This window comes from Choloepus didactylus, chromosome 1, assembly GCF_015220235.1.
Source record: "Choloepus didactylus isolate mChoDid1 chromosome 1, mChoDid1.pri, whole genome shotgun sequence".
Classification (NCBI taxonomy): domain Eukaryota; kingdom Metazoa; phylum Chordata; class Mammalia; order Pilosa; family Megalonychidae; genus Choloepus; species Choloepus didactylus.
In genome coordinates, this window is record NC_051307.1 from 85,537,848 (window position 1) to 85,561,861 (window position 24,014).

Genomic DNA, 24,014 nt, shown 5'->3' on the forward strand with positions numbered 1-24,014 from the left:
CTACTGTGCATGTCAGGTGGGCCCATTTTGGTTAGATCCCAGCTTTGGTTATCAAGATAACTTTGGACTTGGGGTGGGTTAGTTCTGGGTGGAATCAAGTTCTTTCATTAATAAATATTAGAGGCTTCTTTAATGATAATCAGACTTTAAAGTCAAAAAACTGGATAAATAGGTACAAGTGAAGGTCAGTCCCAAGGGTTTTACAATCACAAAGGCACAAGATAAAGGCTATACAATCATTATCAGAGATCAAGGCAGCTGTATTACAGCTCAGATTTCAGGTAGTTCCCTCTGTCTACTCTAATATACTAGAAAGTAAAAGGATAGGTATAATGATTCAGTAATCATATTTAGCTCTTAAATCCTAACTTCATGGTTACAGGAGGATGGCTTTCTGGTAGAGGAAGCAGCAGATAAAAAAGATAAGGAGGTGGGCAACATCAAAAGGAGTAAGGAACTGCCAACAGTTTGGTGTAAGAAGAGTAAGGGAGAGGGGGTCAAAAAGAACATAAGTGTGAGATCTGTCACTCCAGAGATTTTAAGTGCCTTAAGAGAAAGCCCTTTGTATCAATTCTATGACTAGTTAACTGTCATTGCCTGGGCTAGGAGCCTTACATTCTCTGTTTAAATCTTAAATGCTTTGATAGATATTATCATTGCTCTTATCTTACATAGAAAACTGAAGTTGACACGATAACTTACTGAAAATAACCCAGCTAATAAGTGGCAGAACCAGAATGACCCATATCAAAACTGCTACAGTTAGTAATATTCTTCATGTCCTAATTGCCACAGAGCTTTTGTTCATGAATATATAAAATCTGATAGAGAGCTATACATATTTTTATTGTATTTACCTCTTAGGGTAAGGGATTTTGTACATTTATTTTTCATTTTTGCTCTCTTAACTGCTTCCTAGCTTGCCACATCGAAACTCCTCTGCCCCTTTTCAGTTAACTTCCAGGCATCTTTCCTCATTCAGCAATTATTTAGTGCCTACTGTGTGCCAGGCACTGTGCCAGTGAACAGGACAAATACATCCCTGCCCTCCTGGAGCTTAAATTCTAATGAGGGAAATAGTTAATGTATAAAATAACTGCAAATTATGATAAGCATTGTGAAAGAGACAAATAAGGGGCTAAGGTAGAAAATAAAGAAGGTGCCGTTTTTAGGGGAAGTCTGTCTGAGGTGGTGATATTTTCAGCAGAAACCTAAAGGTTGGGAAGTGACCAGTGAAGAAAGATGGGAGAGAAAAGCAGTCCAGATAGAAGATAAAATTTGTGCAGAAATCGTAAGGTGAGTTGGAGCTTGGCATCTTTGAGGAACTTAAAACAAACCAGTATAGCTGAACCATGGTGAGCAATGGGGAACGTGGCATGAAATGAATTTGAAGATACAGACAGAAGCTTGACTACAGAGTCTTAAACCATACAGTTTGCATTTTAAGTGTAGTGGGAAACCAATGAGGAATTGTAAGCAAAGTGTCATGATTTAATTTGTGATTTAGTATTATTCTTGCTGCTTTCTGGAGTACTGATGTATTTGGGGTAGGAGAAACTATTATTATTTTTATTTGATGAAGACCTGTATAATGGTTACTATGTGCCAGGCACTGTTCTAAGTGCTTTACAAAAACTAAGTTATTTAATCTTTATAATAACCTCATTTTTCAGATGGGGAAACCAAGACAGAGAGGTTAAGTACTTGTCCAGTCACCCAACTGGTAAATGGTGGAGCTAAGATTTGAACCCATGGAAGCTGGGACATTTAAGGGGACATGTAAGGTGGTAGCAATGGGGATGGAGATGTGGGCAAATTCACATATTCTTCTGCTGATGAGAGATGTAGGAAAGATACCAACCAGTTTGAGCAATTGGGAGAATGGTGGTGCCATCAACTGGATTGGGAAATTCACTCATCTCACCTGTCTTACTATTATTTGTAACAGGAAAATTTTTACTCTGTCCTGAATAATTTCGATTTAAGTTAATAAAGCCACTTTATCACCAACCCCAAGAAGATTAAATTGTTTATTATTTTTAAAGAAAAGGGTAAAAGATAATGCTTTAGTTTCCTAGGCTGCTCAAGAAAATACCTTAAATAATGGGAATTTATCAGCTCATGATTAAACAATGGGAACTTATTAGCTCACGATTTGGAGGCAAAGATAAGAGGTGCATATCAAGGTATCATCAAGGTAATGCTTTCTTCCCTAAGACCATGGCATTCTGGGGCTGGCTGCTGGCAATTCTTCATTCTTAGCTTTTCACATGGCAAGGCACAGGTGGTGTCTCCTGGTCGATCCCTTCTCTTCTGGATTCTGTTGATGTTCAACTTCAGGCTGCTCCCTCTTTGGCTTTCTCTTTCTGAGTTTCATTCTGTGTATAAAGGATGCCACAAATAGGATTAAGACCCATCCTGAGCCGTATCTTAACTGAAGTAACCGCATCCAAGGGACCTACTTACAATGGGTTCACACCCACAGGAAATGAATTACGTTTAAGAACATGTTTTTTCTGGGATACATACAGCTCCAAACCATCACATCTGTATACACCAGTTTGTTTATCCATTTATCTGATGGACATTTGGGTTGATGGACATTTGGCTATTGTGAATAATGCTGTTATGAACACTGGTGTACAAATATCTGTCTGTGTCTGTGCTTTCAATTCTTTTGGGTATATACCTAGAAGTATGATTTGCCTTCTTTTGCTTGTTAATTAAAACTTATGGGGAGGGGGGAACCTAGGAGTGTATCACTCTGCCATCTTGGTAATATTACCATTGTTTATTTTTTTAAAGAGAAGAACACATTTTTCCCCAATCTTCATTTTCTTATTTAGCTAGTTTTGTAACCATGTTATAGTTCCCTATTTCTGTAGGGATAAATTTGTAAAGAAAATATTTGCAATGTTAAAGCAAGGCAAAGACTTCTTGAGTAAGTAAATTATGTCTATTGGTTTCTATTTACTTCCCCAATTTTCTGGGGCATGATTTTCCCTTACAGAAGCCTTCTCATTGCTTGACCACAGAATGATGCTTAATTAAAATGCTTAGTGTTGCTACCATTTTGTTGTTGTTATTGCTTTCAATTCAGTTTTATTGAGATATATTCACATACCCTACAATCATCCACAGTATACAATCAGTTGTTCACAGTACCATCATATAGTTGAGCATTCATCATCAAAATCAATTTGTGAACATTTTCATTACTCAAAAAAAAAACAAGAATAAGAATAAAAATACAAGTAAAGAAGAACACCCAAAACATCCCATCTTTCCCATCCCCCCATTTACTCATTTACTTTTTGTTCCCATTTTTCTACCCATCTGTCCATACACTGGATAAAGGGAGTGTGTGCCACAAGACTACCATTTTTAATACAGTGGCTGATGTACCATTTAAATAAGTGGCTGGTATAGGATCTAGAAATCTGTGATTTTCATAAGCTCCAAGAGGATTCTGGTGCTTATTCAGATGTAGGAACCACTGGAATAAACAACCACACCTGTTAAAGAAATAAAACAATTATTATTTGGTTTAAGATGCAGCTTATTCCCCTTTGTATACGGCTGCTCTTCTTCTATACAAACACTGTAAAATTGCAGAAAATACTGATTTATTTTCAGTTCAAAGACATTATAACACAAAGTGATTTCCATTTTCTCCTAATCACAGAAAACTGTGATTATGGAAAATAAAAACTCTTTTACTAAAGTTTAAAAAATTACTCTGTACTACATTCATTTTAGATTAACTCTGAATCTGAAGGTTATTGTGGTATTCTTCTCTGTAGTACCTTATCTTGGTTATGTGCTTTCAATGAATCATTCATTTTGGGGTACTGCATATCTTTCTGGAAGGAGAAGAAACTTTGATTCAAGTTTTCATTTGGATTCCTGAAAGAGTCTTGTATTATTACAGTGTTGGGGGTTCATTTTCTCCTCTTGTCTACTCACCCACGGTAAGCTTCATTCACACAAAAACTGGGTGGTTCCGCCCTCATCTAATTCAGTCCAAACACCCTCTCTGGTTTAGAAGGCCCATGCCTACCAGTCAACATTATTTTATCTTCCACCATTCCTCAAAATGCACCCCAAACCCTCTACTACCCTTAAACTAGGTTCCTGCTATACTCTTACTTCCATTCCCACTTTTTGCAAATTATGGCTCCCACTCTTTTAGTCTCTCCAGCACAATATTCCCTAACTGCAACATTTCCTTTTCTTCAGCTTGGAGTACACCCTTCTCACGTTTTTCTCCAGGTCTCCAGTTCATACTGATCTCTTCCTTCACTGATACCAATAGCACTTACATGTTGCCTTAAACTGTAACTTATCTCTAGGGAAGAATATTTGAATTTTCAACTAGTTCAGACTTTCTGGAGGACACAGATCACATCTTGTACGCCTATATATTTTCCATAAAACCTAGGATGTTACTATGCACATTTTAGACAATGAATAAACACTTGTATTATCACTATTATCCTTGCTATTAAAAAGAAGCAGTTTGATGTGGAAAGAACCTTGTCACCTAGGTTCTATCCCTGACCTTGGTTGTGCCACTAACCGTTAAATTCAAGTCACTATCCTCTCTGAGCTTCCGGTTTCTGGCTGCAGAGAATAAGATGTTTTCAATATGTTAGAGAATGTAAAGTATTATCATTGTTAGGCTCCGCTTTTCGAGAGAGAGAAAGAGAGGAGAAAGGAAAGAGGGAGAGAAGCGATGCATTTTGAATCCTTCAAGGTACACGTCCACACGAAGCAGCTAACTAATAGCAGCTAACAAATAGCTTGTCTTTAAACATAACAAGCACAGCTACAACGGCCTGCTAGCCCCAGCGTCCAGGCGCCGCGTTCCCCCGGAAATTCCGACCCAAGGGCAGGAGCAGGGGGCGGGAGCGCGCGGCACTGCCCTTTGTGCAGGGCGGCCAGCCGCCCACGTGGTGCGGCGCTTCTGGCCATTACTGTGCCGGGTCGCGCTTCCGCCGGCGCTGCGAGGAGGTATCTGCAGTGGGTCCCTTGGCCATGGAGCCGTGGACGCGCTCACCTCTCTGGTTGGGGCTGCTCTTGCTGCTCCTGCCTACCCCGCAAGGCCGCCAGAAGGAAGCAGGTGGGCTCTGGGCAGGGCCGAGCTTGCCGTTCTGGCTGGGGGTCTGGCCGGGGACCGGAGGATCTCTCCCCCCTTCCTCGCTTCCTCGTGCGGCCCGCGTTCTGGCGGATGCTGTGGCCGCCACGGCGGCTGCGCAGAGCTGGGCGGAGGGCACCGACGCTAATTAGAGCAGATAGAGAAGGTGTCTGGCGTTGCGTCTCCCGTCCAGGACCCTGGTGAATAATACAGTCTCCAGAATTCGAAATGGTGGTAGGGAGAGAATTCTCATGTCCGCCCTCTGGGGATACTGCTGGTGCTTGGTGCTTGGCTACTCTGTATCTCCCCAAAACTAACGGGGGGTGGGGGGGAGGATTTCGTGTGTGGGGGGGGGCGGTTTAGGCTATCGCCAGAAGGAGGCTGCTGTGGCTTTTATTTAATCCTCTTTATGGGGCTCAGTTTGATTAGTAGAAAGGGAGAATTTTGGCCTTCTGAATGCGGAGCTTAACTTGGGAATTTTCCATTTTTTTGGACACCTGATTGGGTTGAAGAGGAGAGTTACAAAAAGAATCCTTCTGGGCGTTTCACCGGATGGGAAGGGAGTGTCTAAAAATTTTGGCCTTCTAATGGTTCTGTCTGTTGCTAACACGACAGCTTGTGGGTATTTTGTTAACTCTTATTTATTTCACTTTTTTAAGGTGCAAAATGGCAAGTATTTATTGACCAAATTAATAGGTCTTTGGAGAATTATGAACCCTGTTCAAGTCACGACTGCAGCTGCTACCATGGGTGAGTTTTTACTTTGATGCCTCTTTGAGAATTGAATTCTTGTCAGGAGGAAGGACCCTAAGATTCAAGAGAGACCTTGGTTGCAGTGGTCAGAGAACCAAGCATGTTCTGAGAGCAGAAAGATGTGCCTGAGGTGGTTTTCCTATTTCTAGAAAATAAGGATGCCGTAGAAGAGACGAGGCCCTGAAGACTCGCATTGCCTTTAAATTCTCTATGATTAGCTATGTACTTCTCTGCTGTTTTCCCCACTGAACTGAAAGCCTTTTGAGGTCAGGGTCTATGTCTTGTTTACTATAGTGGCCCCAGTGCTGACCATTAGTAAGTACTTAATAAATATTGTTGAATGAATAAACATAATTATAATTGAATATAATAAGTTTCATGTTGGTTATTTTTAAAGTATGCAAATTAGAGAGGAAGCATGATATGGTAGAAAGATAACTTTGCAAGCAGTCAGCGACTTGGGTTTTAGTCCCAAATCTCTCACTGATTACCCCTGTGGCAAACCAGTTACCTTCTTTGGACCTCAGATTCCTCATCAGCTAAATAACAGGATCCTTTAGCGCCTCATTAAGTTAATCTGTGACTCCTCAAAAATTTTGATGCTTGTTGAAAATTTACTATGTACTGAGCTTTAAAAGGGATGTCAAAAGAATGTCAATTCTGACTGCTGCTGGGAGTGGGAGTGGGCCAGAAAGACCAGAACAAAGGAGTTAGTGTTAGACTGTATGGCATAAACCTTGTCCTTTGTGGGATTCAGGGAAGGGATGTCACTGGGGAGGACAAGGGTGTGGCAGGAGTAGTGAAGGAAGAATATGGGTCAAGTAAGAGAGGGGCAATCCAAAGGGAGAGAGGAAGAAGAGAAATTGACTTGCCTTTTCACTCTTTGTGACTTTGTTGTTGATAGTTTAGATTACCTATGGTGCTTCTGGGAAAAAGTTGCTCATTCTTGCCCTCTCTACTTCCCCTCAGCTTGCTGTGTTCTCTAATACTAAATCTAAATGTACGGATAGGAGTTAGGTGAAGTGGCATCACTCTCTTGGTTTCCTCTCCTTGCTGATTTCTGTTCTTCCCCAGAGTCATAGAACAGGATCTTACTCCTTTCCGAGGAGGCATCTCCAAGAACATGATGGCGGAGGTGGTCAGACGGAAGCTAGGGACTCACTATCAGATCATTGAGAACAGATTATACCGGGAAAATGACTGCATGTTCCCTTCAAGGTAAGAGTAACAATGTATACAAGTCTTCTGACTTTATTGTACATGGACTAGATTGATACTATTCTCATTGAGAAGTCAATTCAGGGGACTGACTATAAATACCTCCTCATATTTCAGAAGGATGACAGAATAGTGACAACTTCTTCTCCATGCCCAGATATTTTTCTCATCAACTCCTGTCTCCTACATGACTGCCTTAGTTTCCTATTCCCAGATTAGATTTTAGGAGCTTTTTGAGCATTTGTCCACTGGCCTAGCTGAGAGAATCCCTTGTGCCAAATGAGGAAAATGTTCTTCAGATATATTCCTGGCCTCATTTTTAGCAGGACCATACCTGCAGCAGAGGGAAAGCCTGTCTTCTCTCTCTTCATGAGGCTTGGGTACATCCCTCTAGTTGTACTGGCCTTGTTCCTTCTCATCCTTTCCAGGATGCAGTAGCTGTAGGACACAGACTGATAAGACATAGCAAGAGTGAGCTGGACTGAAGGAGAAGGAGAAGCTTAGGTATTTATTGAGTTTGTCATGGGCCAGGTATTGTTCCAGGGACTGAGTATTTAAGAAAAGTTGGCTGAGAGTCAAAAGGAAAAACAGAGGCTGCAGATTACATAGGCATTGCTAGCCAGAACTTCAGGTATGGGGGCTGAGGTAACATATCAGGGGACTGGAAGCTGAGAGGGAGTTTGGTGGGTCATAGACCAAGCCTACAATTTGGGCTTAGGAAGCATTATGTACAATAAATGATAAACTTCCATTTTAGTACTTTTTTTTTTTTTTTTTTTTTTTTGGTAACTCATATCTTATAAAATTAGAAGGCACAAAACCTAGAAGGCATGTTATTTCCATAAGACCCTCTTGCCCTGCTAAACAATCACTATTCTGTCGTTAAAATAAATGAGCAGTATTGCAAAAATTATGCAGTCCCCTTACAGCAGGATTTATATTAATTCGCCTGTTTTAAATAACAACTTTATTACAAATTAATACATATTCATTGTAAAAAATACATAAAAACACCACCACAAAAAAGAAAATAAAGATCACTTAATATCTCACTATCATGAGGTAATCACAGTGACATTTTGGTTTTCAAGTGTCGGGGAAATAAGGTGGTAGTTGGGAAAATTATTGAGGTATTTTATGTTTGTTTCATTATTTGGGACAATGATAGAGACTAAGTACTACTTATGAGCATGGAGAGATTTTAATTAATTTCCAAAAATGAGAAATAAAATACAAATATAGGCATTGTTAGACTTTGAAAGCTTATCCAGTGTTCAAAGTTATCTGAACCATTTCCAGATGAAATTAATTACTTTCCAAGATTCTGAAAGACATGTATCTGCTTTTTCCAGACCTCAGAGCATTTTGATCAGAATCGCAAGGTGTTGCAGATGTTCTTAAGGGAGCACAATAAGTTATCTGTATTACTTATGGCACTGAAAGTTCCTTACCCAAGCTACATACAACTAAAGAAAACAGAGACAGACAAAACAGGAATAGAATGAAATATTCAGAATGAGTTTCTTTAATGAAATGGACACAGTTGTGTAATATCTCAAAGATTCTGTCTTTCTAGATCTAGATACTTTTAATTCACCCAGTTGCAGAAACCTGTATAGAATTTTTTTACTGCAATTTTATTGAGATATATTAACATACCAGTTAATCATCCCAAGTGTACAATTAGTGATTCACAGTATCATCATCTAGTTGTGCATTCAGCACCACAATTTTTGAACATTTTCATTACACAAAAAAAAGAATAATAAAAATAAAAAAGAACACCCAAAATATCCCATATCTCTTACTCCCCCCATTATTTATTTTTTGTCTTTATTACTAATCTGCCCATACACTGGATAAAGGAAGTATCAGTCACAAGGTTTTCACAATTTCACAGTAACACCATAAAAGCTATATAGTTATACAATCATTTCCAAGAATCAAAGCTACTGGATTACAGTTCAACAGTTTCAGGTATTCCTTCTAGCTATTCTAATGCACTAAAAACTAAAAAGGGATATCTATATAATACATAAGAATAACCTCCAGAATTACTTCTCGACTCCATTTGAAATCTCTCAGCCACTAAAACTTTGTTTCATTTCTCTTCCCCTTTTGGTCCAAGAAGACTTTCTTAGTCCCTCAATGCCAGGGCCAGGCTCATCCCCAGGAGTCATGGCCCACATTGCCAGGGAGATATACACCACTGGGAGTCATGTCCCATGTAGGGGGGAGGGCAGTGAGTTTACCTGCAGAGCCGGCTTAGAGAGAGAGGCCACAAAAATCTGAGCAATAAAAGAGGTTCTCTGGGGATGACTCTTAGGCACAATTATAAGCAGGCGTAGCCTCTCCTTTGCAGGAAGAGGTTTCATAAGGGCAAGCCCCAAGATCGAGGGCTTGGCCTATTAAATTGGTAGTCCCCAGTGCTTGCGAGAATATTAGAAATTCCCCAGGTGGGGAAGTTTAATATTTCAACATTTTCTCCCAGTCCCTAAAGGGTACTCTGGAATGTTATCAGGGCATCATACTAACCTGTATAGACCAACAAGATCTCAATTCCTGTTCAAGGTTCCATGTAATTATGGTGTCTGAATAAACTGTCCATACAAGTTAAATTGGATAGTGTGTTACAGAAAACATAAATTTTGCACCAAATAAACATGTCTTCCTTTGGTCTCACACAGAGAAGTTGAAGTTTTAAAACAAGTCAATATTGTCCTTTAGTTTGATTTGCCTTAGTCCTAATCAGATCAGCTTCATTCATATCTCTAATTGAAGTCTGATCTCTTTTTCACTTTTTTTAACAGTTGCCGTATGGAGTAATGCTGACTTTCATAGCTGCAGAACTCTAGTTCTGAGTCTCAGATTCCTGAATTTCCAGGGAACGACCAGATAATACACAAAGAGTTCAGCATCTCAGAATTTAGAAATAACTGTAACAACTCAAGAATAGATGTGACTGCTGTAAGAGTTTACAATCTAGGAACCTTTACAATAAGCCTTCCCCTGATAACCTATGCTCTTGAATTCACTTCTCAGAGTTTGCACATTATATTTAGTCCATATTAGTGAGGTGTTATAATACTTGTCTTTCCATTTCTTACTTATTTCACTCAACATACTGTCCTCAAGGTTCATTCACCTAGTTGCATGCCTCACCACTTCATTCCTTTTTGTAGCCACTCAGTATTCCATTGCATATATACACCACAGTTCGTCCTTCCAGTCATCAGTTGATGTATCCTTAGGCCACCTCCATCCATTGCAAATCGTGAATACTGCTGCCATAAACACTAGTGTGCAAACGTCCATTCATGTCCCTGCTTTCAGTTCCTCCAAGTATATACCTAATAACAGGGTTGCAGGATCTGTATGAAATTTTTGAAAGTTACATTTTGAATAAATTAAAATATAAACTCAGCATTTCAAGGATGAACTGAGAGAATTTGCTAAGAAACCAGATCTAATTAATATTAGAGATAAATCATTTCAACAATGGAGAGTCATGTTATTTTTTAATAATGGTTTTATTGAGGTATCATTGACTTGAAATAAACTGCACATATTTAAAGTGTACAATCTGATAAATTTTGACATATCTATACACCAAGATAATGAACATATCAGCCATTCCCAAAATTTCCTTTGTGCCTTTTGTGCATCTGTAATTCTTCCTACCCACCCCTTTGTGCTGCCACTTCTCCTCCACCCCGCCCCCAGCCCTGTCCACAGGCATCCATCCATGTGCTTGTGTCAGAGAGTGCTTTTTTAAAAGCAAAATATGAAAGAAAATATAAATGTTTTAACTGTCACATGTACGTGTAGTGCAAGAATAATTTTGAAAGACTTTTAAGTAATCTGTAAATAGACTTTACTTTTTAGAGCAGTTTTAGGTTTACAAAAAAATTGAGCAGAAAGTACAGAGGGTTCTCATATGCTCTCCTCTCTTCTCCCCCCTCCCCCCAGTTTCTTCTATTATTAACATCTTGCATTAGCATGGTACATTTGTTATAATTGGTGAACCAATATTGATACATTATTATTAACTAAAGTCCATAATTTACATTAGGGTTCACTCTGTGTTGTATAGTTCAGTAGTTTTTGACAAATGCATAATGTCATGTATCTACCATTATCCACCATTATAGTATCATACAGAATTGTTTCACTGCCCTAAAAGTGACCCAAACACCTATATATCCTTTTCCCTTCCCCCTGAGTTCCTGGTAACTGTCCTGATCTTTTTACTGTCTATAGTTTTGCCTTTCCCAGGGAGTCATATAGTTGGAATTGTACAGTATGTAACTTTTTCAACTGGCTTCTTTGACTTAGCAATTTAAGATTTCTTTGTATCTTTTCATGACTTGATAGCTCATTTCTTTTTTTTTTTTATTTGTTTCTGTTTTGCATTTAAAAAACTTTTTTTAAAAAATTAGAATAGTTATAGGTTTACAGAAAAATCATGCATAACGTACAGAGTTGCCATATTATTCCCCTATATTGTTTTTTTATTATTAACATTTTGTATGAGTTTGGTACCTTTGTTACAATTGATGAAACATTATTATTATAAACATATTATTAAATATAGTCCATAATTATACATTAGGGTTCACTCTTTGTGTTGAACGGTTCTATTCTGGTAACATATATATAAGCTAATCTTTTTATCGCTGAATAATGCTCCATTGCCAATCTGATTAGTAAAAACTGGCATCTAGTGTCATTGGCATTTCTTTATTATTAATAGAGTTGAGCATCTTTTCCTATGTTTATAAATCACTTAAATATTTTTTTCATTTATCTCCTTATATATAAAGCAAAATTTTAAATCACTCATTTCCATTCTGCTGAAAAATTTGGGTCATGCCTTGGAATGCTGTCCCCAGGAAGTGCTGGTCAGGGCCTCAAAGAATGAGTCAGAAAGAAGCTAAGCTGGTAGTGTATCTTCTCTTTTTATCAAGAAATCCTCTGAGGTTCTCTGGGGAGCCTAGTTAAAAAGCTATATTACAAGTCCCCTGATTATATTGTTTTTCTGACTTGCAAAACTGATTTTGATAGTGTCCTGTTTCAGGTCAAAGGTGATGGAAGGTTTCCTATCTTTCATCAGAAATTATGAGACCTAATTATGGTGAGAATAAAAATAGTGTCTTTGTGAGAAGCAAAGCCCAAGGATACAATTAGAAAATTAGCTTTTCTAGTTCTCATCAGAATTTGTATCTTGCTTACTCATTAAAATAGTCCATATAAGACAAATAAAGGAGAAACTGGGAATGGATAGAGGAGAAGTAGGAGGAAGAGCAATAATACTCCTTTAAAAGCTATGATGATTTAGTTAGAAAATTTTATTAAATATCGTAAACTGGAGCAGCCTAGCCAGAAAAGATAACTTGCACTATTTAAAAGAGAGGAATAGTCCCTTTAGAAGCATTTTGCAGTAACTTTACTAACCAATTGCAATGTAATTCTGACTCTTAACTACCTGAAATTAGGTTAGTTTTTATAGGTTAAGAGCAATCTTCTACAAGACTGCTGTCACTTGAAACACCACCGCAAGTTCAGCAGGGTCCCCAGAGCCACCCACACTTCTGACCAACAAATTTGGAGATTCCTACCATGCCCTCAGGTTTGGTAATTCACTAGAACGACTCACAAAATTCAAGAAACCACTATATTTATGATTATAGTTTTAGGATAAAAAGGGATACAAATCAGAAGCTGCCAAAAGAAGAGATGCAGAGGGCAAGATTAGGAGGGTCTCTGTTCTAGTTTGCTAATGCTGCCAGAATGCAAAACACCAGAGACGGCTTGGCTTTTATAAAAGGGGGTTTATTTGGTTACACAGTTACAGTCTTAAGGCCATAAAGTGTCCAAGGTAACACATCAGCAATTGGGTACCTTCACTACAGGATGGCCACTAGTGTCTGGAAAACCTCTGTTAGCTGGGAAGGCACGTGGCTGGTGTCTGCTCCAAAGTTCTGGTTTCAAAAATGGCTTTCTCCCAGGATGTCCCTCTCTAATGTCCTCAAAAATGTCACTCTTAGTTGCACTTGGGATATTTGTTCTCTCTCAGCTTCTCCGGAGCAAGAGTCTGCTTTCAATGGCCGTCTTCAAACTGTCTCTCATCTGCAGTTCCTGTTCTTTCTTCAAAGTGTCCCTCTTGGCTGTAGCTCCTCTTCAAAATGTCACTCTCAGCTGCACTTCAAAATGTTACTCACAGCTGCATTTCAAAATGTCACTCACAGCTGCACTGAGTTCCCTATGCCCCTCAGCTCATTTATATGGCTCCACTGATCAAGGCCCACCCTGAATGGGTGGGGCCATGCCTCCATGGAAATATCCAGTCAGAGCTATCACCCACAGCTGGGTGGGGCACATTCCATGGAAACACTCAAAAGAATTACAAACTAATTAACACTGATAGGTTTCCCCACACCAGATTATATCAAAGATAATGGCATTTGGGGGACATAATACATTCAAACCGGCACAGTCTCCAAAGCAAACTTCCATGTCCTCTCCATGTAGAATCATAATGTGTCACCCTCCTGGCACATCAATGAATATTATCAATTATGGAAGCTCACCCAAACTTCAGTGGTCCAGAGTTTGTAATGAGGTTTCACGTTAGGTAGGCACGATCAATTGAATCAATGCCCATGTGGTTGAACTCAATCTCTAGCCCTCTCCAGGTTGGGCTATATGACTGGCTCATAGCCCCAACCCTCTAATCACATGATTGGCCTTTCTGTTTGGCCAGCTCCCTACTCTAAGACTACTAGTGAGGCTGGCCCGACTTTGAGTCATCTCATTTTCATCAACTATCAGCTGTGGTTTGGGGCCCACCATAAATAACAAAAGATGCATCTATTATGGGAAATTCCAAGGATATAGAGGTTACCTCCCAGGAATGGGGAACAAAAACCAGCCTATATATTGCTTTCAGGAAGCTATGCAGTAGGCTGATTATATATAGAACACTGGCTTGTCTTATTTTAAAAGAGTGGGTGGGATCCTGCCTTGTCATAGAGTAGGCACTGCTATGGTGAATTTGTGGTATTCCTGGTTGACAGGTGTAATGGTGTTGAACACTTTATTTTGGAAATTATTGGGCACCTCCCTGACATGGAGATGGTGATCAATGTACGAGATTATCCTCAGGTTCCTAAATGGATGGAGCCTGCCATTCCAGTCTTCTCCTTCAGTAAGGTAAGTACAGAACAGCCTACATGGGAGTATTGGGATGGTCCTCTGTGGTATAAGCAGGAGATCATTATCCAGGACAGAGTCTGATGGGTAATGGTGAGGGTGAGGCATGAGGTCCAGTAGTGGGTCTTTGCCCCTGTTAGCAATAAACTGGTTGAACAATAAACTGAGGAATGGGGTTGAGAACCCATAAGGAATGTAAGATTGCTTAAGTGTCTGTACAGTTAGGGATGCAGAGTAAAGAATGAGAGGCCTGAGGAGCCTTACAGGACATTGGAGGTGGGCTCAGAGATCACAGCATGGGAGCGAGGGGTCCAAGAAAGCTCATAGGATTAAGGAACAATTTCATTCAAAAATATATGTATATGTATCAGCCAGCTGGGTATCATTTGTCCTGCCCCTCACTTTATCCTAGGGACCAGCATGGGTAACAGTGAACCCAAAGGTACCAAATATCTCCACAAGTTTGCATCTAAGCAGTACATTGAGGGGGATAAACCTGGGATATCTGAGAGGGATAAATGGGGGGGGGGGCATTCCTTGGGTCTAGATATGGGGGTAAAGGAATAGCTAGGATAGACCTTTGGGCATGGAGAACTTGGCAAGGTTAATATCTCATCGGTGCCCAGGTTCATGCAAATGAAGCATTAACAAGAATGGGTCAGAGTTCCTAGAGACTAGGTAGGAATGCATTGGGGGTAGGGGGAGGATTCTCTGGGGGCAAATTGGATTTAGGAATTCCCTTTGGACTTTGGGAAAAGGAATGCCAATTCTGATCCGGTTTTTCCAAAGCAGAGGGACTATTTACCTCCAATTATTCTTTATCATAGTTTACTTTCTCTCTAGACTTGTTTATTTCCTGTGTTGCAAGTGGGCTGAGGCCACATGTGTGTTGCATTTCCCATGGTTTAACCTCATTTCTCAAAAGTGCTTGGTCCCATTATTTGTCGTGAAACTCCCAGAACAGATAGAGGCACCCATGTAAGTCAGTAAGGATCTTTTTGTTTGTTATTTATCTGTTATTTCTGTTCATAATCAAGTACAACCATCAGTATACTTTCTCTTTATATTTACTTCTCTTTCTTAAAATCAGTGATTCCTGACAATGTTCATGGGAGGGATTTTATAGTTAATTGTACAGCTTTTATTGAGCAGTTGCTTATGTTTGAGGTGTGTGATGAATCACATATCATTCTTTTAAGATTCAGGAGAAAGCAAACAGCACATTGAAGGTGTAATTTTAATGGAAAAAACAGTAGAGTTAGAGGTTTATCAGTGGGCATAGTTTTAACAGAGATAACTATAAAAAGGGAACAAAATGGTTTCAAACTTTCTTAAAAAGATGTGAGCTAACACTACTACCTTCATTCTGCACATTGGCACTTCTGATCCTGATCAATGAATAGCCAAGAATTTATTGACCAACCAATGTTAACTCAATAGTGCCACAGTATTAACTAATATCAACTAACACTTACTGAGTACTTTCTATGTGTCAGACACTGGCACATAGTGTTTCTAAGTGTTTCACATGTATTAACTCATTTAATATTCCAGCAGATAGATATGATTTTCCCCATTACAAAGATAAGGAAACTCAGGCTTAAAAACATTTGGTAACTTACCTAGGGCTGGGAAGAGATGCAGTTGGTATTCAAACTCATATGATCTATCTCCAGAACCCACGCTCTTAACCTTTGTACTGCCCATCTAGGAAATAACCAAGAACTGGGTAAGACATTATAAACTCCAAGTGTAACAGGAGTTAAAAGATGAGAGAGATATGGGATCATTCAGAATTAGATGTATTATTTCCTTAAACTAAAAACCCTAGCAGTGTGTCTCCTGTAGGAAAACAGAACCTTGGAGTACTGGAAAGGTTGACCTTTAATGTGATTTCAAATTCTGGGATTCAGTTTGAACTCATAGTCACTTTTGTCTTTTAAGATCCAGAGTCTAGGGGAAAGTATATCTTTGGCAAGGTGACATAGAACAAGACCTTTATCCAGATCCGGTGGCATAAATGCAGTTTGATCTTCTCTCTTGTTCCAAAACTGATTTAGAACCACCTTTCTGTTTCTGTTGAAGACTTCAGAGTATCATGATATCATGTATCCTGCTTGGACATTTTGGGAAGGGGGACCTGCTGTTTGGCCCATTTATCCTACAGGTCTTGGACGGTGGGACCTCTTCAGAGAAGATCTGGCAAGGTAGGTCCTTCAGAGAGGTTCTATTTTTCCCTTTGTTGATTTTCTTGAAATAAGCAGTAGAAAAAAGGTAATACAATAAAAATAGAGAAAACAATTATTTACTTAAAAATGGCTAACTTTCAAGTTAAAAAAAGAGACAGAAAACTGTTTATAGCATAAGTAATTTTATATGTATATAAAAATGTTTACATATCCATAGAAAAAGGGCAGGAGAACCTACCCTAAAATACTAGCAATGCCTCTGTGGGAAGGATTATGGAAGATTTTTTTTTTCTTCTTTAAAATTTTCTTTAAAATCTTCTTTAGATTCTCCAAATAAAAGTGAATTACTTTCATTATTAAAAAAAAAAAAAAAAAAAGAACGATCACGTTGTGGGAGAGGGTAGAAAATTACCTGGAAAAACATGAAAGGACTTGATAACTTAGAGCTAAGTCCTTTGTGCAGGTTGCTGGTGATGGGCAGACCCACTAGGTATGTCAACTACAGAGTTTATTCCAGCATTTGACTGAGACCTGCCTTGGCCCAGTGACTTCATCCTGCCATTACATCAGAATTCAGATTGGCTAGGTCATCCAAGTCATAGGTATTTCTTACAGTAATGAATCAAACAACATTTGTATTTAATTAGGGAACTTCTATAAACACAGTTTCTATAGGTCTTCTCTGAGATTCTAGGGAAAGCAATAATTTAATTCATTGTTATCACCACAAATGTATATTACCTGTACCAAGTGTGACTAGAGATTCAAAGGGGATTAAGTGCCTTACTGTTTAAATTTCCGAGGCTGGTCAAGCAAATACCTTGACATGAAATGGGTTGGGTTAAATGATGGGAATTTATTAGTTTATGGTTTTGAGGCCAAAAGAAAGTCCAAATCAAGGAGTCATGGCAATGCTTTCTCCCCGAAGATTGGTGTTCTGGAGCTAACTGCTGGCAATTTTTGGTCCTTAGCTTAGTTTCTAATCAAAATCCTTATTTTTAGGTCAGCAGCACAGTGGCCATGGAAAAAGAAAAATTCTACAGCATATTTCCGAGGATCAAGGTGATTATATTTTCTAACATACTACAAAGATATTCTTCCAATTTATGTGTAAAACATAAGCAACTTTGAGGGTGTGAAGAATTCTGTAGTTCAAAAGGAAAGCTAATATAACTGAGAAATAAATAGAATCACAGAATTTTAGACTAGAGAACTCAAACTGTTTGTCCAAATCACTGTTAACTGAACTGAAATCCAAAGAAGTGAAGTTCATCCATCCAGTCACTCAACAAATTTTTAGAGTGTTCTGAGTGTGCTGGGGATTGACTATATGATGTTGAACAGATGGGTTGTTTTCTTGCCTGAGTACATACAGCTTCCTAGAAACAGCTTATAATCTTGCCCACTGTCATTCTGCAAGTAAATGGCAGAGCAAGAATCATCAACAGATCTCCTGACTACCTTTTCCATCAGACTTTGTAGCTGCTAAAAAGTGGTTAAGAACACAGACTAAGACTGGTGAAAATGGAGAGGGAAGAGGGCAGTAAAGGAAAATGGAAAAGGCTGGGGTTGGCGTCCTTCTTGTTTGTCTTGGGCCAGCTCTGTTACCCCAGTGCCTAGAATAGTGCCTGGCATATAGATAAACAATACATATTTGTTAAAAAGATGAACAGGAAGAGACCATAAAGGGAGAAGGTTTTGTAGTTTTTGCAGTAAGCCCTTGTCAGAGATCATACCCTTTTTTTACCCTCCTGTTTGCTTGGGCAGTGGACTTCAGGATGCAGATGGGATGACCAGCCACTGTTCTCTGCTCCTTATCAACTTCTCTGATTCTCAGATCTTTAGATCACAGGTTCTTATCTCAGGGTCCAAATCTGGTCTTCAAGGGTTTTAAGATCTCCTTGAAATTATATGGGGATATGTGCATTTTTCTAAAGAGAGGTCCTACAGTTCTCGTCAGATTCCTAGGGAGTCCATGACCCCTCAAATGTCAAGACCCTCTGCTACTTGGACCATGATTAGGATTTTTCCATATATAGTCTTCAGGTTTTAAAGACATATAATTTTTAAATTTAAGTATTATATTGGACTTTACAAAGCATACACAAAGGTCATGTAGCTATTTTGGTGAGTGGTGATTACCTAGTCACACAGCTGTGAGTATCAGTGGTTTTAGAGGCTACCTGAACCCTCCTAAAAGGGGAAGTATTCTCTGAGTTACAGCTGTAGTGACCAGAACAACATACCCTTAAAGACCAGATGGAAGGAAGGAATGGTCAGACACTCCCCATTCCTGAATGGTAAAGTGGGGAATAGCCCAGGACCACCCAGGATGCTGTAGCACCCAGATTCCCTTCCTCTACTGTCATAATAACCAGTGAATTGTCCATCTGGGCATACAGTCCTGCATTGGCTCCTGGCACTGCTCACCTTTCAGAGTTTGGGAACACTATTATAGCGTAGGCCACATGGTTTTATGTCATGTGTTTCTTTTATAGGACAAGTCCAGAACGAGATCCTCTCATTCTTCTATCTCGGAAAAATCCAAAACTTGTTGATGCAGAATACACCAAAAACCAGGCCTGGAAATCTATGAAAGTAATCACCAATCATCTGAATAGAACTACAGCAGTGAACATTCTTATTCAAAGAACACTGGCACATGGGTAGAATTACAGATTAGGTTTCCTTTCAATGGCAGGAGCAATGTAGAGAAAGTTCCATGAATCATTATTAGTGTATCTGGTAAATACTTTTTCAACCGCACATTGTTTTCTGGCCCATATTATGACAGTGTATTACTTTGAAGGTTTAAACCAGAGATGGGGAAACTTTTTCTATAAAGGGCCAGACAGTAAAGATTTTAAACCTTACGTGTTATATGGTCTCTGTTGCAGTTACTCAACTCTGCCGTCACAGCACAAAAAGAGTCATAGACAATAGTTAAGTGAATGAGCCTGGCTGTGTTCTAATAAAACTTTACGGGCACTGAAATTTGAATTTCATATTTCATAAAATATTCTGTTGATTTTTTTTTTCAACCATTTAAAAATTTAAAAATATTCTTAGCTTCCAAGCTATCCAAAACCAGGCAGTGGTCCAGAATTGGTTTGTGGGCTATAGTTTGTCAAGCTCTGATTTAAACCAGTGGTTCATAACCCTGGCTTCATGGTACAAGCAGAGAGCTTAAATGAATCAGGACCGAGGCATGTTCATTTGTTTAAAGCTCCTGAAATGAGTCTGAGGTAAAGCCAGAAATAAGGAACATTAGTTTAGTGTCCCCTAACCTCAACAATTTCTTGCCTTAATCTAAGAACATTAAGCTCTAAATTTCCCTATCTGGAATTTCCATATACCATATGAGGATGCTATGAGAAAAACATTTAAACTTCTTGGGAAAAATCTAAATATATCATAAATACCTATATTATTGTATCCATTTCAATAAAACAGTATTAAATGAAATTTAAGAAATTGTTAAATAATGAAAATATGAAAAATTTATTCATTCATTTATTCATCTACTATGGGAGGCTCAATGGCAGACATGACTAGTTACTCTCATCAAAGAGTTTACCATCTGATAAACTGGATAAAAGGTACAAGGAGGTCTCAAGGTCAAATGCCCTCATGTGCTGGCAGGTGATATAAAGGAGTAAACAGGATCCACTGGAGAGCACTAAGAAGTCTAGTCAATTGCTGCCAAGTGGGAATGGGAGGCTGGTTTGCCAAATCTTCCATTTTTCAAGAAAAGTTGAAAATCTGGAATTTTGCCAGAAATATCCTATCACATATAAATGTTGATAATGACTTGAATTTTTATTTTTAAATACTTGCAGGCCCATGAAAATTTATGTGGGCACCATCTGGTAACCACTACTTGAGACCTCCTGTATAAATAATTTACACAGTGAAATGTGCTATAGGCCATGACCTGTGAGTTCAAAGTGGGGCCAAATGGTTCCAGGTGAGCTTAAGCTCTAAAATCAGACAGACCTGGATTAAAACCCTCACTCTTCTATTTAGGGTCACATGACCTTAGGCAGGTCTCAACTTTTGAAGTCTTGGCTTCCTCGTGTATAAAATGGGGATAATAATGACTCCTGATATGTTTATTATGAGACATAAATGAGGTAATGTTGATGAAGTGTTTAATCAATGCTTGATGCACAGTTTTCTTCAATAAATGCTATTACCACTAATACTAATAACTTCCTTTTCACTTAAAGGATACCTTGGGAAAGCCAGCTGCTAAGGATGTCCATCTAGTGGATCACTGCAAATACAAGTAAGAAAGACTTTCAGGACTCCTGACTCTTGGTTTCCCTGTTGCTTTGAAATTAGCTTCACTTTGGGTGAGAACTGTAACACTGGGGTCAAGCTTGGGTTTATGAAAGTAGCATTAATTCATTTAGTTGTTAGTTACTGGGAGCCTATTGTGCCCAAGGCTCTTACCTGAGTGATGCAGGGACTGCAGAAATGAATGAAACATGATCCCTGCTTCCAAAGAGCTTGCAGACTAGGAACCAAAGCGATGGGATTACTTGTCTCCATACCCCATCCAGTCAGTAGTTGGAATTAGATGATATACTTATTAGGTTAATAAAGATAGCTTAGGTCCAACATGAATAAAATAAATGTACTAAATATTTAATTGTGTCAGACTAAAAATTAGATGAACAGGAGATTTCAGGTTGACCAAGATGGAAGCATAAGGCAATCCAGGGTACTGTTCCCCCATTAAATCTTTAAAAAACTAGCAAAAAAACTGGCAGAGCCCTCTTCCTCAAAACCCCAGAAAACAGTTAAAGGACAGTAATTGGGTGAGTGCAGAATCAAGAAAAGGCCAGCTTTAAATGGTAGGACAAGCTCGTGGTGATCTTGTTGGTCCCTCTTCCATCCCCCTCCACCGGCATGGTGTGAAGCCAGTGGAGCCAGCCTGTGCTCCCATCGTGGGTCCCCGGCCATGTTCCTGAAGGAGCAGAGTATCCCTGTGCACAAACTGGGATGTCTGTGTGAAGCTGCCAATATATGGGGTGGCAGCCTGAAAGACTGAACCAGGAAAGTCCTCTCTGGTTCACCCTCCTAGAAATTTCCCTGAAGGCAGAAGCAGCTTATAGACAGCTAAAGCTGTGTAAGCAACAATTAAGTCGAAGTCATTTGGGGCAATGGATTACCAGCGTTAAGACACACATTAGAGCATCTGAGAGTGAGGGAAAGTTTATTTCATAGAGGACATTTGGATTCCTATAAATAGGAGAATTCCTAAAGCCATGAGCAAGCACATGCCTAGGATAAGATGTAGGCTCAGAAAAGATGGAGAGGATCCTCGCTTCACTTGGGCTGATCTTTTGATAGGATGTCTAAACTCTTATGGAGAGCATAGTCAACAGAGATCCAATTTACAAATACTTAAAATGTTTGTTGTTTGTTTGTTTTATTTTTTACTTTTTTGCATTGGTTTGTTAGCTACTGGTGCTCAAGGAAACCTCTGTTATACCACTAGCTGAATACAAGCTTAAGGAACAGACAGCTCAGGGCCTAAAACCCAGAATTAATAGTTCAAAGTATTAAAATGTACAGTGTGCAACAAAAGATTACAAAGGAACAAGATAAAAATTCAGAAATCATCAACAAAGTATACCAGGCTCTGAAAATACTGGACAAAACTTTAAAAAGATGAACTTTAGTAAGTTCAAGGAGACAGAGAAAACAGAGAGAGAACCAAAAAATATCAGGAAAATGGTGAATGAACAATATGAGAATCTCAATAAAGAGATAAAAATTTTAAAAAGGAACCAAGCAGAATATTGGAGTTGAAGACTTCCAATGACTAAAATGAAGAATTCCCTACAGGATTTCAACAGCAGATTGAATACAACAGAAGAATGAATCAGTGAACTCGAAGACAAGACAAGTGACATGATTCAGGCTGATAAGTAGAAAGAAAAAAGAATGAAAACAAGTGACAGAGCTTATGGGACCTGTGAGATGCTGTCAAACTTACCAGTAAACACATGGGAGATTCAGAAAGAGAAGAAAGAGAGAAAGGAGCAGAAGGAATGGCCTAAGAAATAATGGCTGAAAACTTCCCAAACTTAACAAATATATACATTGAAGAAGCCCAACAAACCCCAAATATTATAAACTTGAAGAGAACCATGCCCAGACAAATGGTAGTCAAATGGTCCAATGCAAAGGACAAGGAGAGAGTTCTGAAAGCTGCAAGAGAAAAGCACATGTTATGTACAAGGGAGTACCAATAAGATTAAGTTCCAATTTCTCATTAGAAATCATGGAAGCAAGAAGGCAGTGGGATGAAATATTGAGAGTGGAGAAAGAAAACAATTACCAATCAAGGATTTTATATCTGGCAAGACTGTCTTTCAAAATGAGGGAGTGATTAAGACATTCCCAGGTAAACAAAAACTGAGGGAATTCGTCAGCACTAGGCCTGCCCTACAAGCAATGCTAAGGGAGTTCTTCAGATTGAAAGGAAAAGACATAATACAATGGATTGAAATGACATAAAGAAATAAAGACCTCCAGTAATGGTAACCATAGGGGTAAGTATAAATGCCAGTAATATTTTATTGTATATTTTTGGTAACTCCACTTTTTATTTCTTATAGGTTCTAAAATGCAAAGGCATTAAAGGTAATAATTCTATGGCTTTGGACATAAAATGTATAGATATAATTTGTAACAAATACACAGAAAAGGCAGGAGACAGAGGGGTATAGGAAAGTGTATCTATATTCTATTTAAATTAAGTTGTGATCAAAACAAATGTGATTGTAATATATTTAGGATGTTACATTTAAGCCCCCATGGTAACCATGAAGAAGATATCTGAAAAATGTATTCAGAGGACATAGAAAAGGACTGGAAATGGTACCCACAAATGATCAAATAAATATGAAAGTATGCATTAAGAAAAGAATTGAGGTACAAAGAAGGTATGACTCAAAGTGACCAAATAGCAAAATGCCAGAAGGAGGTCCTACATTATCAGTAATTACTTTAAGTAAAAATGGATTAAATTCTCCAGTCAAAAGGCAGAGATCAGCAGACTGGATAAAAAAGTATGACCCAACTATGTGCTGTCTTTAAGAAATTCATCTTAAGTTCAAGACATAAGTAAGAGGAAAGTGAAGAAATGGAAAAACTGATATACTATGCAATTGTAACCAAAAGAGAGCTAGAGTCTGATACTTAAAAAAGAGAGCTAAGTCTGATACTTATATCAGACTAGAGAGATTTTAGGTCCAAAATTGTTACGAGGGACAAAGAAATTCACTATATACTGATAAAGAGTCAATTCAACAAGAACACATAAAAATAATAAATATGCACTGAACAGCAGAGAACCAAAATATACGAAGCAAATTTGAAGGGAGAAATAGATGGTTCGACATTAATAGTAGGAGATTCAATACACCACTTTCAACAATGGATAGACATTTAGACAGAAGATCAAAAAGGAAATATAAGACATGAACAGT

At 38.7% G+C, this 24,014-nt stretch overlaps 1 protein-coding gene and 1 long non-coding RNA gene across 5 annotated transcripts in view; one reads left to right on the forward strand and one right to left on the reverse strand.

The window, feature by feature from the left end:
* On the reverse strand, positions 1-7,457 carry LOC119534040. Its single transcript, XR_005216945.1, has 3 exons — positions 7,443-7,457; positions 5,060-5,334; positions 1-2,378 (listed from the first exon to the last, which is right to left on the reverse strand). It is a non-coding gene; the product is annotated as an uncharacterized LOC119534040 (long non-coding RNA).
* Positions 4,983-24,014, forward strand: part of POGLUT1 (protein O-glucosyltransferase 1) — a 25,326-nt gene continuing 6,294 nt past the window's right edge. For 2 of the 4 annotated variants that reach the window (XR_005216944.1, XM_037836026.1), the window contains exons 1-8: positions 5,038-5,122; positions 5,797-5,887; positions 6,965-7,108; positions 14,185-14,320; positions 16,406-16,527; positions 17,512-17,571; positions 19,008-19,107; positions 20,739-20,797. Coding sequence is in view for 3 of the 4 variants with exons in the window: in XM_037836026.1 (XP_037691954.1) it covers positions 5,038-5,122; positions 5,797-5,887; positions 6,965-7,108; positions 14,185-14,320; positions 16,406-16,527; positions 17,512-17,571; positions 19,008-19,107; positions 20,739-20,797 (797 nt within the window). In the remaining variant the exon portion in view is untranslated. Of the gene's footprint in view, positions 5,372-5,796; positions 5,888-6,964; positions 7,109-14,184; positions 14,321-16,405; positions 16,528-17,511; positions 17,572-19,007; positions 19,108-20,738; positions 20,798-24,014 lie in introns of all 4 variants that reach the window. The other 2 variants (XM_037836036.1, XM_037836047.1) reach the window with 2 other exon arrangements.